Raw genomic sequence first — 18,261 nt, 5'->3', positions numbered from 1 at the left:
CAGCCATGTTCCTCACCCTCTGTTCCAGTCCTGACCTGTTATCTTGACAGGCTGACCATTTTCTCTCCCAAGCTGTCACTTCTGTGCTTTGTCTGTAAGGATTCCCAGCTGAATGTTTGCTGAAGGTGGGAAAACAGATGACGTTTTTCTGTGTTCAGGGCCCTATGAGAGATCGAAAGAGTTTCAAGAGAACAATGCGGTGTGGGGTGGGGTAAAAATTTCCGTAAGACTCCCCTTCCTTTCTGCAGAAACCTTGGCATGGAGTCCCACAGTTTACAGTAGCGAGGACTCTCTACAGCCTATCAAATCAGCGTCACTTATTTAAGATGTGAGTTTAATGGGGCCATGGGGAGACCTACCTAACTGTGGCTACTGCCCATCAGTGATGGCTCTGAAAATTATATCAAACTTCTTACATGTGACTGGATATGGGTTTGGACTCCTTTCAAGCGTGAGAACTGAGTTGAGGACCTGGTCAGTAAGTCTGCAGTGCCAAGTGTTTGTATTGATGGACCACTGGAGGGGAAACATTTTTTTTAAACAAGTGCTGGCAGCACTGTGATCTTCACTGGCCTAGCATCGCTCTCTGCTGTACATAGAGCGCCAGGACTTTGTGAAAGACATTGTCTTACATGGGCAGAAACCTCTGAGCTCTGAACACAATGCTGGTGTTCAGTGGTATTGTCAACAGTGAGATCTCTCATCAAGATAGTGAATAATTCACTGTCAGCAAGTTCATGTGCAGTTCAAATATTTTGGCTGTATTTCCAATTTGATAGCTGAGTTTCAGAAATCTGCTGCTTCTTTTCTGAAGTTCTTTGACCATGCTGGATTAATGCTGAAATATTAGTTGCCTCTTGGGTGCTGCTCATGCTAACTCAAAATGATTGAGTAAAGATTCTCGGGCTTTGGGGAAGATGTAATTGAGTCTTAAGGACACAAAATCCCTCCTGTGTGAGTGCTGCTTGAAATAAACTGCCTCACAGCTTGTGCAGAATTGCAAACTACTTGAGCTCTGGCTGTACTGCAGTAAGTGAGCAGAGGTCATTGCAAAGATAGACCTGCAATTTTAATGAAACAAACATAGGAATTCACAAGTAATAACTGTGTGTCATCCCATTCCTCTGTCCAGTTCTTTCATTTAAAGCTCTAGACTGCAGTTGTCAGATTTTATGGTGCAAAATAGAAGAGTTGTTTTCTATTTGTCTTAATTATGTGCCTGGATGTATTGCCTCCCAGTTATTGCCCTTTCCCACTGCGTTGTCCAGCACATGCTCTGTGTCTTCATGTACGTGCAGTCACCTTTGGCTTGAACCCAGCTACATGTTGGCAGCACTTGGCTGTGCTCAAGGTGAGCCTGAGAGAGGAATGAACGTGTTACATTCAGTGGTGTGAGTTATGCTACGCTGAGTGGAGATGAGGGTGACATTTTGACATTGACCATGTGGAAACGCAAAGTTTTGGAATATTTAAACCAGGGTTGAGCTGTTCCTTTTAAAGCCTTTTCCTCAGAAATATAAGCATAGCTGCTCTTGTAAATGGGAGAGTTCAGCTATGATTCCTGCCTGCAGGACTGCTGCATGTGCATTGGGGAGATGTCTTTATGTATAGTGTGTACTTACACTGCGATATAAAAATAGTCAGTGGGCATTGGTGGTTTTCCTCCACCCCTCCATATAGTCTTTAAAGTTGGCTTCCTCACAGCTATTCTGTTAAATCTGCTTTCATTTTCTGGCTTTTCTTACACTTCTTTGCTATAATAGATGATTTATTCCTTCCCTGCACTGTATTAACTACTCAATATCCTTCTGCCTCTGCTGTAGATCAGATACTGCACAGCTGGGGTTGAGAAAAGGTGCACCAAGTTAATCTGGGCTTTTACTACCTCTACCAGGGTTCTAAATAGGTTATTGCCATCTTGTGCTGTGGACATGCCATCCTTTATCTTGAGGAGAAATAGATGTAAATCTCTAGTTTTTTTCTCTCTGTGGGAAATGGTGTTCATAGTAAATCCATGTCAGGAATGAGTGGTGGAAAGGTGCCTGGGAGTGTGGCTGTACTGGAGCAGCTCTGAGAGCTTCCTGGAGTAGGTGCATGGTCTGTGCTCCCTTTGTTCCTGTGGGTCGGAAACTCTGCTTGCTCTTGTGATTCTGTAGGTTTTTTGATACCTTGGCCATGGATTGCTCTGCTGCTTTAGCTTCCACAGACTTTCCAACCAGACACAGACCAAAAAGGACCAAATTCTCCCCAGCTGGTTTTGCTGGTGGTCAGGGTGTTTATAACAGCAGCATTCAGTGTCAGCCTGCTGTTTAGGTTTGCTCTGAGCACTGCAGGAAGCACCCAGATGGTCTTCCTGCCAATTCAGGGCTGCAACTTCACTTCCAGGGTGAAGTTCCTTACCATGGGTGAGCAGATTCTTTTGTCCTCTCAGTGGCAGTACTAGGAGTATGTTTGAGTTTGAATTAAGAATTCCCTTTGGTTTTATTGATGCTCTTTGTAGTTGTCAGTGTGGACTGCATCTTTCATTTTGTAGCAGGAATTTGACGTATACTGGGGAGATGGCTTGAACAACTATGACTGTATTCAAGGACCATTAATGTTGTGTTACTTCACTCTTCCTGAATCATGGGGCGTGTGCCAAGAAGACCTTTAACATCCAGTTGACTCTTTTTACCAAGTCCTGCTCAGGGAAAGGAGTATTCCTACCCCATACTGAGCTGAGTTTACAATTGAAGAGTAGGCATTTTTACTAGCTTGTTTTTGAAAGAGGCTCATTTTTTTTGAGAAAGGACTCTTTCTCATCAGAAACCTCAAATGAGGTAAAGGGATTTAACTTTGTCTTCATAGCAAACATACCAAACAATGCAAGATCAGATTACGTTTGTGATTTGGTATTTAATTTCCAGTTTAATTAGATTGGTGTCTGCCCTGTGCTCTATAAGAACGCTTAAGAAATTCTATTCCCAGTCTTGTAGCTTTTTGTTTTATTACTACATTGTCCTTGGAACGAGTAATCACACAGCAGGGCTCCCACAGCTCTTTGGCAGGAGGCTGTCAGAACTGAAGCATCTGGAGATGGAGGCTGCTGTCCCCATGGCTGCATTGACATGGGGCATGAATCCCAAGTCTGTGTTCTACAGCTTTAAAGGTCTCCTGGGCTTCAGATGTCCTGCCTGTGGTCTGGAATGAGGGCTGTTCATGTCATATCCTTGAACAAGAGACCTTAGTGTGTGTCCATTGCTTGGTCCAGAGCAGCCTTGCAGGGAAGTGTTTTGTGTGCATTGTTCGTAAGAGGAAAACCCGGGGGCACAATTATAAACAGAGCCTGCGTCACCAGCAGCTTTCTGGCACTCCTCTCCAGATAGTGGAGGATGGTTTCCAGAGCTCACTTAAAAATAGAGAGCTTGTGTGTGTGCTGGGGAATGGTGAAAGGAGAGGGCAGGCTGTGCAGAGGTGTTCAGCTGAGCATGGTCTAATACTGGAGGAGACCTGGGAACATGACTTATGGGGGCCAGGCTGGGAGAGCTGGATTTCTTGTCTGAGTGAGTTAAGGGGTGATGTTGCTGTCCTCCACTGTCAAGCGGGAGGTTATAGAAGAGATGAAGCTGGACTCTTCAGAGGTGCACTGTGAAAGGCCATAGTTGTGAGCAATGTTGGGAAATCTGGTTAGATAGTAAGGTGAAAAAAAAGTTTTAGTGTGTGAGTGGTCAAACACAGGAACAATACCTGCTGTTAAAGATGTTCAAAGCTAGACTGAATGTGATGCTGAGGTACTTCATCTAACTTGGAGCTTGGCCCTACTTTGAGCAGGAGAGTGGGCTAAAGCTTCCACACTAAAGTGCTTGCAATGTTCATTTGACCCTGAAAAGTGTATTTCTTCTACATAAGGGGTTTGGTACCACCATAAGATAGACTAATGCTCCAAGACTGTTAGGGAAGATGTCCCCTGTTGATTGAAACTTAGTGTCCAGTAGTAGGATGGATTTAAAGCTCAGGCAACAGTGTTTTGTGAGTTCTGTGTAGCTGCTTTAATTGCCATTGCACATGGTGGGGGAATACTGTTCTCAAGCCAGGTTTTGATATTTGTCTTGTGACCATTTGGCATGACTGTTTCCATTGCTTAAACAGATATCTCTGCCAAAAGGACCTCTGGCTTCAGTTGCATTTGCCTGGGAGGAGGCATTAGCACAATTCATCCCAATCTTAGTGGGAGAGCTGCAATGTCCTTATGTGGCTGCAAAGATTCAGTTATCTTTGGAAACAAAGCATGTATGAATGTGCTGTGTCCCCAGGTCAATCCCTCGTCTTTCCACTCCTCCAAATAGTCTTGAAATTGTTAACAGAGATCTCAGAGGGCTTGTTTTTCTTTTTGACTGCAGAAGAGATGGCATCCAGCCTTCCTTAGAGGCTGGTGGTGGACTTCTGTGGAGAGTTTCTCAACTTAAGGTTAAGTTCAGGCTGGAGTTCGGAGTGGTGAGAGTACAGGGAGTGTGGATCCAGGGGACCAGAGGAGACAGCCTGAGAAATCAGACTTTAGTAACTGAGTGCTTGGGGAGTTTTTGGTTTGGGTTGTTTTCATCCTTTTAGATCTTGGGTTTATTTCAAAAAGAACTATTTAATGATAGAAACATGAAAGAAGCAAGGGTTAGAAAGGGTATGTTTTCCTCCTTAGGCAGTGTTTCCTAAAGTAGGTCGTGACCCTCTTATGCAGGAATCTTGCAGCTGCTGTCCTAAGGGTTGGAATTGTATCTGAGAGCCTACAGAGGTGAAAGCAGGGGGTATTAAACAGATCCTAATACCCACTTGGGGTCTGTTTCCTCCCTCCCCAGCCCTCAACAAAATGATCTCCTGCTTTTCAGGAATAAAACAGCAAGCATTTGGCCGTGCCCAGCTCTCATTGTTTTGCTAAGCCGTTGTGCTGGAAGAGATTAACTAGAGAGTGAATTTTCTCTGAAAGCTGAGCTTGAGGGAGGCGAGGCAGAGGGAAGAGCCTCAGCACTGACCTTGATCAGAGTGTCTTGAGGTTGGGAGCAAGCACGAACTGTGCACAGGAACGTTAACCCAGTGCTGCCCACAGCTCTGTGGCTGAACAGTGCAGGACCACAGTTGGCTCTATCACAGCAGAACTGTCTGCTGCAAGAGTTGGTTTGTCGAAGTTGTGCTGCCCCAGCACAAACTGCCCTTGTAGGTTTTTTCGTATTGAAGGGGGTTTGTAGCAGCCAGGGAAATCTCTGCCTATTCTTCCCTGCTTATTTGTTACCTGTTCCTAAACTTTTAAACTTCCCTGCCAGGCCTTTTCTTTCTCTCCGTTGGTGTTGTCATCTCTGTCTATGCTTGTTTTCATGTAGCAAGATGTTTAGCATCCTTGCTGCAGCTTCTCTCCTTTCCTTCTCTGGCCACCCTGGAATTTCATCAACAAACTGTATGGCTGTTAAGATGGAAGTGGCTGTGTTGCTATGTTTTCTGTACTCTTCAGAGAAGCATGGAAACCAGTCTTTGTTTGGTCCCAGAAGCATGGCACGGCACTGCTGCCACCAAAGAGCAGCTTGCTTGTGGCACATCGTGTTGCAGCTTGGCTTAATCCTTGCTTGATATGCTTTTGAGATTTCATTGTTTCTCTATAATTAAGTGCTACAGAGGAGCTGAAAGAAATGACGAATTAGTGGGAGGGGGGGAGTGGGGAGAGCAGGTGGTGATCGAACTGAAGAGAGCTGCCAGAAAAGTAGGAGCAGCAGGGAATTAAATGGGAGGAGTCTTGATTTGGGATGGTTCCCTGCCATGTGCACAGAAGGCTTTAGTTTGGGATTTCATTACTGTTCAAATAATGCCTTATACTCTGAACAGATCGGGCCCCTGTAGGCTGGGCATTGTCCAAACACTTACTGGAAAGCAGTTTTTGCCCTGGAGTCCTAGTAAGCATCGATCAGGCAGGCTTGGTGTGGGAAGGAACTGTAGTATGCATGGTCCTGCTTTTAATTAGCCGGCATCTATTATTTCTGGTAGTAACATTTTAAAACAAAGAAAAGCCACCAGAAAAACACAACAACCCCAAACAAACAAAAAACTCACTGAAAAACCCTCAGCAAAACTCCCAAAATAAAACCAAGTCCAAAAAACCCCAAAAGCCCAAATAAAACAGCCATTCTTCCTGTAGTCACTTGTAGAAACCTCTCGGACTTCACTGTTGTCTTGTAGAAGATTTGATCTGCAGTTCATGGTATTGCATCTGGATTTCAAGAAGCATCTCTGCCAGTCATGCTTATGCCAAATGGGTTTATCTGGCACAGAAATCCTGGTATGATATGCTGGGGAGGGAAGCAGATGTATGCTGAAGCTATTTAGTATCTGAGATATCCAGAAATTCTTTGAGCACAGATAGTCTTGTGTTGATGAGGACTGTGCCGGTGGCTTTAGAGGTGAAAAAAAATGCAGTGCAAAACTAACTGAAGAGTGAGGAGGGTGGGGTGACAAGGCAGTCCTCTGAGGTATGTATTCTGATTCCTCTGAGCTGTACATTCTTACAGCATCTGGTTTGTATTTTCAGCATCTCTCTATTGCTATGCACCAAGACATCCAAAGAAAAAGATAATACTAGAGTACTGGTGCTTTGAATGTGTCAGCAGCAGTGTTTCTTCTGGGATCTCTTTCCAAAGGAATGATACAGGCATGAGTGTTTGTTTTCTTTTTTGTTTGTTTGTTCTGACTTCCAAAAGGCTGTTGCTGTAGGGAAACCAGCAGTGCTAGGAAATATAAACTTGCTGCTTCTCCTGCTTTTTGTCACCACTTCTGTAGGCTCTGCTATCTTTGTCCTGAGTCAATTTGTGCTTTCACCTTTTCCCTCTCTAAGAAGCAGTAGGTGCTGGGTGGAGAGGAACAGTTGAACACAACCCAGTATTCCCAGTGACTGGGAATATGTCTCTGCTGGGACTGCTGCTTGTGTGTTGGACTCATGTGCCTGCTACCTGCCAGGCAGAGTGACCACAGGGAGTATATCATAGAATCAGTCAGGGTTGGAAGGGACCACAAGGATCATCTAGTTCCAACCCCCCTGCCATGGGCAGGGACACCTCACACTAGATCAGGCTGGCCAGAGCCTCAAACCTGTGGAGGTTTGGCTTTTGGGATGTTTGTCCCTTGCTTCATGTTGTTTATTTCAGCAGTCTGGCCAAACTCAGCTGTCAAAACCTCCTTCCCTTGCTTTTTCTGAGTGCTTTTTGTGAAATGTCTGTCTAGACTGTTCCATCATCCCCATACTTTGCTCAAGACCCCACCTATGGCACTCAAGTTTTCAAAATCCCTTGCAAATATTCTTGTCCCTATTGCCATCCTTTACTTCTACCTGACTCCTGCTAGCTTTCTTTTGCCCTGTGCTATGAATAGTCTCTGAAAAATATGTGTACAAGTAATAAATGGCCTCAGTCTTGAACTTCTTAAAACCCCATTTGTCTCATGCAATAGTACAGCTTTAGCAGCCTTGCTGCTTTGTTCTGCACATTGCTGCCTTCTGCTGTTAAAATGTAAACTCCTAAGTGCAGGGAACCAACTGGCAAGCTGATGCTGGTGTCCAGGGTTCACTTGCAATGCCATATAAAGTAAAGTGAAATTCCTGTAGCTCCACTGTCTCAGGTACTGGTTGAAGATAAGAGAAGAGTCCCACAGTTGAAGGCTTTGATTTATTTTGGGTGGAGAGTTTTTTTCCTCTATCTTTCAGGGCTAGGTTTTAAGCTCTTTCACTATCTGGTACTTTATTCCCATTTGGCCATGATGTGGTGCAATTTGGTGCAAGATGGTGGTTGGAGAGAGCTTCAGTAGCCTTTGGTTGAAGATGAGGTTGAAAGCTTTTGCCCCCAGTTTGTCTGACTGTATGAGAAAAAAATTATTTGCAAAAATGTGCTTGACCTGCATTGCAGAATCTGGGAGTAGTTTTTATAGTGTTAAGAACAGGAGAATCTGGTAAAATGGGTGTGCTACTCCAAAATGCAGGACAACTGTTCTTGTGAAGTAAAAGCAACAAGATGCTCTATTGATGAGAGGTGAATGTTGCAACTGTTTCTGGAGGCCAAGAAATAGAGCTTTAACATTCAACTATGTTTTAAGCCTCACTGTTGCTATGGAAAGGATCTGATACTGCTCAGCAGTTTAAATTCATAATTTATCACTACTTCTAGCAGCTTGAACAACTGTGCATTAAAACATGGTGTTTTTTCCCTATTAGAATTTAAATGTTCTCTGGCTGTGGTTTACAGCCCAGACACTGAGGTGTCGTGCTACTATGTGAGAACTGGAGCTGAATGGGCTTGAATGAAGCCTGCTTCGTATCTGTGCATAAAATGAGGAGAGATGAGAACATCAATTAGTACATAAAAATATTTAAAAAAATCTTATTAGTGTTGGTAGTGAAGAGTGTGGCTTGTTTCAACACCTGAGGTGAACATACCAGGTTAAAAGTCTCTGTGACCTTGGTGGCCTTTTAAAAGCACACAAGAAGAATCACTCTTCTGTTATAACTAAACTGGAATCTGGAGATTGTGGTGTTGTGTGTGCCTTTTTTTTTTTTAGGTTTTCTTTCTCTGCAGAACTGTAATGATCCCTGCCATAGATCATAAAGATCCACTTGTTTTTGTTTGGTTGGCTCAACACTTTGTTTAAGCTCAGCTGACCATAGACCTGAATTCCATAGACCCTGGAGAAGGGAGCAGTGCCTGTGGGTTGCCTTCACTGGGTTTTCACCTGACTCTGCTGTCCTTATCAAGTGGCACTTTTGTTGTCTGACCTCCCATTCATTCTGCTGAAGTCCTGTTAAGACATGGCTAACTTTTGTCTTTCTCACCCCCAGGGAGTGGAGCGACTGCGGTGGTGCAGGCAGCCTTCTGCGCCCCGAAGAAGGAGAAGGTGGCGATTAAACGGATCAATCTTGAGAAGTGTCAGACAAGCATGGATGAACTCCTGGTATGCAATTGGAATTGTCTGGGAAGCTGTATTTCAGTTAACATCATTTGTGGGTTTGCTATTTGCCTTAACCTTTCTTGGGGTGCAGTGAGACTGAGGGGACTTGACTGGTTTTGCTAGAGGCAGTTCAGTTGTCCTCATTGTGGGACACTAATTAAAATGTTGAAAAGAGCAACTGTTGGAGAACTTCAGACTTGAAGCTCAGTTTGAAGCTAAGCACTCTGTATAATGCCTTTGTTTTGAACAGAATTATTGTGCAATTGTGAGGCTCAGCCCTACCCACGAGCTTTGCAGTTTGAGGAGATCCAGAGCTGTTGCAGAATCTTTACAATTTAAGGGAATCATTTTGCTTTCTTTTCCTTTCCTGCAGTGTTACGTTTTTGTTTTTTTTCCCTTTACCTCTAAAGAGAAACAATGAATTAGCTCATGTTCCTAATCTCCTTCTGGTACTAAGGAATCACACTTATATTGCATGCTGCCGTATGGAAACCCCTACTAATTCCAAGTTCAGGTCAGGAGTTAGAGTTCTTTGGAGCTGTAGCTCTATAATTTCCTTGTGCTCTATTCCTGTTTTCCCAAGATTTTCTCAATGGAGAACAGCATGTGGTAAGTAGCTGTGGTAACTACAATTTCCCTTTTCTTGTATATTCCTGGCCTTCTTATTTTTTTTTTCCCCCACATGTGTATGAGCTGATGCTTCTGTAGTGCAGCAGCTGTTGCATTTGCTTCATGTGGAAAGTCCGTGGACTTAAGCCTTCTGTGAACATGGAGGTGTCTCCACTGAAGGCAAGAAAGCTCTCCTGGGTAAAACTTTCCATAGTGAGTACTGGCTGGCAGGGCTTGATGAAAGGTGGTAAAATGAGGTCTTACACTATTTTCCCTTTTAAAGACACTCTAGGATTTCTTGTTATCCTACCTGTCTGCCTTTCAACTTGCATCTTGACAGCTTTTGTAGTGTTACCATGGGCACTTGTTTTGTTAATTGACTGCAATTAGAAAATGGAACAGAGAATTTGGAGCTCCAGGCTAGCTCTATGCTTCTGTCATGTTCAGCAAGTCACTTGAACCACGGTTCTGGTTTCAATCTATTGACCAATGTGGGGTTTTTTAATCATGATAGATATCTGCAAATCTGCTCTTGTAAAGAGGAAAGGCTCTATCCAAGCTGTCACATTTTTGCCTGTGAAGGGTTGTGTGTAGACTCTTAAGATGCCCTGTGGTCAAATCCTCTTATAGCTTGTGCTAGTGTAGGAGTTTGAGATATCTTCCTTTTTTCACGGTTGATCTTTTTGTTCCAATACCAACCCCTTGGTACTTTTTCAGGTCTTTTTATGTGGCTTTTTCATTCTGCTGTGCCTCAGTTGTATTCCTAAGCGTATTGTCATGATGTAGTAATTGAGATTCCTAGTCTTTGAGTAATTGCCAAGTCCAGCGAAAAGGGTTAGGTTCAGAAAGATATGCTGCGGAAACTTGGCATGTAATTTTAGATAAGTGCTTCTAATTGCATACTTGAAAGCTCTGGCTGACCGGTTCCTCACAAAGATTTTTCCTTGTTATGGGTAGGACTGCAATGAATTGCTATTGTCAGCTCTCCTAAGCTTCCAATTTTGTGACCAGATCTTGTGTGGGCCCTGCTATATCCTTGTGTGTGTGACTATAAATATTCTTGAACTTAAAATCATGGAGAAGCAGAGGGGGGGAAGAGGATGATTCAGAGCTGTAGCAGCTTCCTAGGGCAGTGGTCACCAAGGTAGACATGTTGTGAGGAGAAAGTGTTTTCCCTAGGTTTGTTCTGAATGTGCAAATTTATTGGATGTCATTCCCCAGTGCAAGAGCTGAAAGAATGGAAGCTCACGATTTCCTTGCTCTGTGTTCCTACCATCCACATTTTTTATCTAGTCCTACTATATTTGCTTCTTCCCCAAACTAAGTATTCTCAAGCTTTTCAGTCTTGTCATCTCCCTTCATGGAAGTTTCACTGATCAATTTAATTACCTTTTTTTGAGCAACTGCTTCTTATGGCAGGATTGTTTGGTGTGGTGGTGTTTTGGGTTTTTTTTCAATCTTTTGTTGTTTTTTCAGTCTTCTTTTTCTTCTTAAAAAAACCCTCAATATAAGTCTTTGCAGGTTAGTGTGTTCAAGAAGCAAGTGCAAAGAGAGATGAGTTCATACCTGAGTATGTAGTGCCCCTTCTTGCTTTCTTCTCTCCTTCAATGCAGTTAAAAGGCTGAACTTGAGCTTTTTAGATCCATTATCCTTCTATTTCACTGAAGGTATCTGAGAACAATAATCAGCTTACAGTAAACTTTGATGTACTGCCTGGGGTTAGGACAGTGCTCTTGTGTTCCATCATTGCCCAGCCATCAGGCAATGGGACAGAAAAGGGAAAATTGTGCTTAAATGATTATTTTTTTTCCCCTACAGGGCTTCAAACCCATAGAAGCTCTATTGAAGCAAGCTTGTTTATTCCCAGAATCTGCCTATCAAAGAGGGTCAACATCATGGTGTGATGTTGCTGGGAAGAGGGTAGGACAGTGGCAGACAGTTCTGCATTGATTCTTTGGCTCTTTTAGTGTCCTTGCCTATTAGTGGCTGGCACTTCTATTTCTTGGGAGGGAGCAGGAGAGAGGAAGGTTAGTTTGGAGCAGGGTTAACAGTAAGTGGCTCTATGAATGAATGGCCTTGAGCTTCCTTTAAGCTTCTATAGCAGCAGGTGCCCAGAGGCTAGGGAATCTGGGACTACCTCTTAGCTTGTGGAGATGCCAGGCTTATGATTAAGTGGTATGACATGGCTTGTTAAAGGTATTGATCTTGATCCTTGTATCTCAACATGCACCTGAGCCATGTGGTGGTCAGGCATAACCTGCACACGTTGCAACACTTTGCATGGTATTCAAGGTTAATGCAATACAGTAATTTATTGCTGTTACACAATATGGAAATGTGGGAGGGACCAACTTTTGCATTGAGAGCAAATCAAGTTGAGGGGATTCAGCTCTTCAGCAGAAGTGCTGATTGCTGTACAGAGTGTAGACAGGCAGGGATAATGCAGTGCAGAGATGTGTCTCTTTCTAGCCCAGTTACTGAATTAAGTGATGTTAGTCAGGAATTCATCTTGGTGCTTGGTATTTTTTTTAATGCTTTCTTTTATCTCTTTCCCTGTACGTTTTTGAGTGCACCCAGAGCTTTCCTAGACAGCATGTAGGGACCAGTTGGAAGGGAAATAGTTTATAATGAGTTTTGCTTAGTAGTGTGACAGAAAGTGTAGTCTAAGGAGAGGTGGTCCAAGTGCTGTCTGTGATTGGCCTGGGTTTTTTTGATCTGTTACTGAAGTTCCACTTCCTACTTGCCTTGCAACCTACAGTAGTTGAACTCATGCAGCAGCATTTGGTGTCTGCTCACGTGGTGTATTTCACAGCTAGATGTTGTTCACCACTGTTTTGCTCTTACCTCTCCTGTGTGGGGTGCTGGTTCTGTTGCTGCTGTTGGCGATCCTTCAAACACAGTGGTGTAACATATCCCTCAAAATAACCATGCCTCAAGCCTATTTTTTTTTTTTGGTGGGTTGTTTTATTTTTTTGTTTCCTTGTTTAAAAGAATTATAGATCCAGCAAACTCTGCTTCATTTTTATGCAGTAAAAGCTGACCTAACTTTCTTGCATCCAGATTTTTTTTTCTCTCTGCCTTTAGGGGCTGGATGGTCAGCTTAGCAGTTAGTAGGAATGACGGATGGCAGACTGGAACGTAATCTATGGGGTATTTCATATTGGGCCTTCCCAGCTGGAGGGAACTGCTGCCTGTTTAGTTCCTAAGGCAATTCAACAGGAGGCAGGTCCAGGAAGAAGCATAGGAGATATGGCTTTGCTGTTCCTAGGAAGACTTCCAGAGGCTAATAGGACTGGGCCCAACAGGTCTATGCACTGTGAAGGTACTACTTCTACTACTATTGTTGTCAGAGGACAGTTAAGGAAGCCAAGGGAGGGAATTTAACCGCAATAAAAAGAAATGTCCTTTTGAATTTCATGGTATTAACCTGGGGAGTTTGCTGCCAATAGTACAGAGATCAAACATTGTGTGAGATTAAATAAATCATCCTATAGTTGAGAAGGTTAAATTAGATAGGATTTAAAAAAAGGATTATGAACTCCCCTGGTTTAAAGCATAAGCCAACTGTTAACTGCCCAGGCTTAGTCAGAACTCTTCCCTCTGGGCAGATAATTGTGTAACTGCTTGTTACAGATTTTACACCTTCTTTTGAAGACTTGGACAGGATATTGAACTGTCTTTGATCTGACAGAGCAGTTCCTACAGGTGGATTAACCAGACTATAAGATTGTTTGGAACAAAGAGGCAGACCGTTGTAGTAGTAGTACAGACATTTCATCTGTGTTTGTCATCCCACAGGAATTGCCATTATAATTTCATTTCCAGTCTTAAGAATCTTTACATTTGTCCCAGGGGAAGAAGTTCCCAAGTATCAGTGCCAGAGTGTCTGATGTATAGTATGTGGCTTCTGCATGGTTATTTGATATGCCATTTTGTGTTTCTTGCATGAGGGGTTTGCAGAAGACTTAAACTTAGGCTGTGTACAGCTTACTTGTATTGTTTCTCAACCAGCAACAACAGAGATCTTAATTACTGTGCTACTTCAAGGTTGAAGTCATCTTTTTTTTTTTTGTAGAGTTCAGTATAGACATCAGGATGAAAGATGAGTGAAGTCCTGAATGTAGAATTTCTTCCTTCACTTGAACTGGCTGAGTGTTGAGATGGTGCATGTAAATAACTTGAGAGAGTTTGTAGTTGACTGCGTAGGCTGATCACAAATGTAAGGCATTGTTGAGCTGTAAAAACACTGAGTGTTGATTGGAACAGCTGCAAAGGTCACCGATAAGTTAGTTGGCAGCATGGGTAAAGCTGGCTTCGCTTGTATCTGAGGTGAGTCAGTCACTTGCCCACTTGCCTTGTGGCTGAAAACAATTAAAAATAGGAGCATATCAGTTGTGACACCATAAGAGTTAAACATCTGCTTCCTTGAGTACTTTGTCACTAATACTGCAGACCTTGAAAGAGGGAGTAACCACTGAATGATGCTGAAGAATGGCCATTGAAATGGACCACTGCAGAGTGACATCTCACAGGGATGGTTTGTTCCTGTCACCTAAGATGAATTTAGGGATGAAGACTTTTAATCCCTGTCAATTGTTGGGGCTTTTTTGTTTTCCCACTGTGGTTTTGGATGGGCTAATCTAACTCTTTTGTAATCATGTCAGTCTATCTCCTGTGGCCGCATCCTGAGGTAAGGAGTTGAACTGTGGATAATCCAGAATCTCTGGTTTTGTATTCTTTCCCATCTTTTTCAAGTTGATTGTGGTAGGAAGGACATGGTAGGGTTTATGCTGATATTTTAAAAGGGAATGGATTAATCTGTTTTACAACATTTTAGTCATTAGAATTTTACTTGAAGCAAACCTTGAACAGTTATGGCTCCCTGTAGGACCAGAGCTCTGAAGTCCAGCTTTAAAAGGATGAAGAGCAACTTGAAAGCTTTATACCTTGAGATTTCAGTTAAGTTCTTTGCCAGCCATAGTTGAAGCATTGGTATATTCAAGGAGGGGATCACATCTGACCTGCTTTGATTTTTTTTTTTTTTTTTTTTTTTCCATTCCCTGGGCATGCTTTCCTTCCCCAATGCTCTTATGGCTGTGATTGCCTTTGAAAAGGGTAGTCAAGAGACCACTTTCTGGATTCCTCTGAAGCTGCAGGTAGCCACATGAAAGCCTGCTGCTGCTGTGTTGTATCTCTTGAGCTCATGTCAACATGTAGGAAGTAAAACTAAATAAAGCAGGGTTTTCATCCTTGTATTTGAGAGTGAATGTCTTTGAAATGCACCTCAGGGGCAGATAAGCACAGAGTAGAATGTGATGATGTGAACAGAAAATACCATTAAGAAAGTTCAGCCAGTAGCTTAAATACAGCCTTACTTGCTTTGTATCTGCTGCTATAAACTCAAAATTCAGTTGTATGTCAGTGGGCAAATAAACCCATTTCCAAAATAGCAGATCTCCAGAAGACTAATAGTTTCCTCAGGATTCTAAATTATACTTCACAGCAGTTTTATTAGTGTTTCACAAGCCTTGAAATGCTTCTTTTATTGCCTGCAGAAGTACTGAAAGCATTCATCAGAACCCTTAATGGAAGACATGGAGGCCTTTAGAGCTAATCCCAGTCTGTTTGCTTTTGGTATTTGACAGTGCAGATATTTTTAATATCTAGCCCAGGGTGAGCATGTAACCACCTCCAAACCATCGCCTGCATCTAGACACATTTTTATCAGCGATTCATTCTCCATAGCTGAGCAGGAGGCAACGTAATTTATGGATCCTGAAATGGGGAGTTGACAGCACGCCCATGTCTCTTAACTGAAGGCATGTAGTGTGTGAGGGGTGTTGGTGCATAAGGAGGTGGAGGGAAGAGCTGTCTACCATCCTCTGGATCTGGCTTTGTATGAAGTGACCCATGACTGTTGGCAGAGCGGGAATAAAGCAACATTTCCAGCTTACAAGTTGTATATAACAGCCTACATAAATTCTGATGTTTAGCACTGACATGACAGAGGTGCAGAAATCACTGAGGTTTTTCTTAGTCAGAATTCCTATGCATTTTAATGCTGGTGAAAATGAAGGAGTCACACTTGTAAACTGGCTATTTGTGTAATCTGGGGACAGCAGCCTTGTTAGAAAGGGAGAGGAAATCTTTGCCTGCTGTAACTTTGACATGTTTGAAAAGCAGCAAACTCTCCAGAAAAACTTGGAAATAGTATTAAAGCTGCAGTTGCTATACACTGAAGGGCTGGTGCAGTGTTTTATCCCCTCCTGCTCCCTTTCTCTGCTTTCTAGCAGGACTCCCTGGTGATCCCTGACAGGGATTCCTGCCTTACCTACTACTTTTCAGCTCTTGCATTTGCACGATTGTAGCTCAGACTGCTGTGGGTAGGACAGAACTGGCTTAGTTCCAATTATGTGAGGAAGTGTTTTAACCACAGAGCCCACTCTGATTTACCATGATCACTTAGAACAGTATGTGTTGAGCCTCCAGGATGTTGGCACTTTCTATGGGAATGAAGAACAGCAAAACTTTGATGGAGCCAGTATGAGGCTAGCCTAGGAAACTGCTGAAAATGGAGTTATGGTCTGTGGATGAGAAGGAAGGTGTGCCTGACTGCTGCTTGCTCCTACTGCTAATAGTGTAGAACCACTGTAAATCATGGGCTGTCATGCAATTAATTATTCAGAGCTGTGCTACACTCTGAGGAATGGTTTAATCTGCCTGTGTTACAGTTCCCCTAGCTGACGGAGGTGTTTAATTGCAGAGATCAGGTTAGTGATTATTTGGTTTCCCTCTTTGTGCACCAAAGCATATGACAGGCAGACATGAGCTATTTTTTTGAAGCTGTGCTTTGCAGCCCTGGGAGCAGACTGTGGTAATGAGCGAGGGAGGAAATTCTTGGAGCATAAAATAGTAACTAAGCATTAGGGAATGCCTGCAAAATGCTGTAGTACAGAGCTGCTCAAATAGCAAAGGTCTGATCCAGGTCTAGGCTCTTAAGTAAACTTGGTCCAGACTTCGCCTCACTGTCTCCTGAATCCCAGTGGGATACACTTATATATGACACACACACATATATATATATGTATAATGCAATGTTTGTGTGTATTTCTTGTGCTACTTTCTTGGTCTCCCAGGGAGCTGGTTCAAAATATTTTGAGTGTTCTAGCTAAGAAAAGAGAAAAACAGCTCCTTTAGATCATTTCTGAGAAAGGTTCATTTGGGGCAAACTGATGGGGGATGATTAACCAGTTAGAGTCCTGCTTGCTTTTTTCCATCTGTGTTTCCTTTGGTGCTGTTTGCATGTATGTGGTTTATTTGATTGTCAGAGAGAAGTTAGGCATGTAAAGGGGGAGGGGAGGAAGACAGCCAACAGAGTTAATGTAAAACTTCAGGCTGAATGGGAATTCCAGGGACAGGTCAGGTTTATGATCTCTTAACTACAGGCTCACTTTAGTGCTCTAAGAAAGTCCCACATGGTCCTAGGGTAACCAAATGAGTTCAAAGCTCTGAGCTCAGCTTTAGAATGGTTGTGTGAATCAAGGCTTGCACTGATATTTACAGACTGCAGCGGCTCAGAGCTTCTCCATGAGCTGGAGTGTGACGGGGTACAAACCAGTCACTGAGTCTGACCTGTGTTCTCCAGGGCCTCAGTTCCCATCCATCCCCTGGTAGGAATTTGATTGAGGGAAATAAAAAGAACATTTTGTTTGCCAGCTTTGTCTGTCAAGGGGTTTTCCTGCATTGTCAAGAAACTTAACTAGAAAGCATTGGAAAACTCCAAAGGTGCTGATTTATTTCCTTTTTGAATAATAGCTTGGTACAAGTGAATATTTGCAAGGAAGAGAGCTGGAGCTGTCAGAGTAAGCAGGGGATATTGTTTCAGGCTGTATTTGTTTTCACAGGGTGTTTTTTAGTGAAGGAGTATGCTACATGTAGATGAATAGCCTACTCTCTACTCTTCAAATACCCTTTCCTGTTTGGACTTCTTCTTTAAGTCTGCTTATTGGTGTTTCCTGGAAAGTTGGTGCCTCTTCTGGAGAACCAGAAGGAGGAACCACTTGTGTTTGTTTCCTCAAAAGCACCTACTCCCTGAAAGGCAGTATTGAAATGGATGAATCAACATTAGCATGTTCCTTTGTAGAAGTGATTGCCAGCTAAGCCCTTGCCAAGGGGGAAGCAATGTGCTTTTACTCTATACTGTCACAAGCAGTGCTTTGTACATGAGCAGGAGAATGTCTTGCATCCATGGGGTGTCCTTAGGCATAGGTCAGTCCTTCTCAGTGCTTTCTCTTGCACTGTGTTACCACAGAGATCTTGTGCTTTAGAGGGGGAAGAGGATCTGGATGTGGAGGGCCCTTGCTTTCTTCCTTTGCTATGTGGTTGTGATTATGGTACTTGGCTGAGTCTGTGTCAGGGGCCTGACAGTGCACAGGGATTAAATCTTTGAAAAGTGGCATCCATATGTTTGATGAAGGAATGCCTTAGTTGAGAGCAGAAGCTGAAGATAGGAGGGGATGATTTTGATGTGGACGGTGCTGGAGGGTACAGTTTGACAGGCTGTGGGGCTTAGCTGAAGCACAAAGGCCCAGTTGGGTGTAGCAAGTGCCAGGCTTGGCTTGATGCATGGTTTTTATCTATGGGCAGTCAAACTGCAAGGCTTTCTGGTGACTTGTGCTTGCACGATGAAAGATCAATCAGTGCTTT

The 18,261-nt window shown here is 43.1% G+C and overlaps 1 protein-coding gene across 2 annotated transcripts in view; it reads left to right on the top strand.

Moving 5' to 3' along the window:
- The window catches only part of OXSR1 (oxidative stress responsive kinase 1), a 94,767-nt gene that overhangs the window by 10,355 nt on the left and 66,151 nt on the right, over window positions 1-18,261 (top strand). For both annotated transcript variants that reach the window (XM_054390233.1, XM_054390234.1), the window contains exon 2: window positions 8,837-8,949. In XM_054390233.1, coding sequence (XP_054246208.1) covers window positions 8,837-8,949 — 113 coding nt within the window. The remainder of the gene's footprint in view (window positions 1-8,836; window positions 8,950-18,261) is intronic.

Source organism: Indicator indicator, chromosome 20 (assembly GCF_027791375.1).
Source record: "Indicator indicator isolate 239-I01 chromosome 20, UM_Iind_1.1, whole genome shotgun sequence".
NCBI lineage: Eukaryota > Metazoa > Chordata > Aves > Piciformes > Indicatoridae > Indicator > Indicator indicator.
Note: the sequence above shows the minus strand (reverse complement) of the source record. Positions and strands in the feature narration are given on the sequence as shown.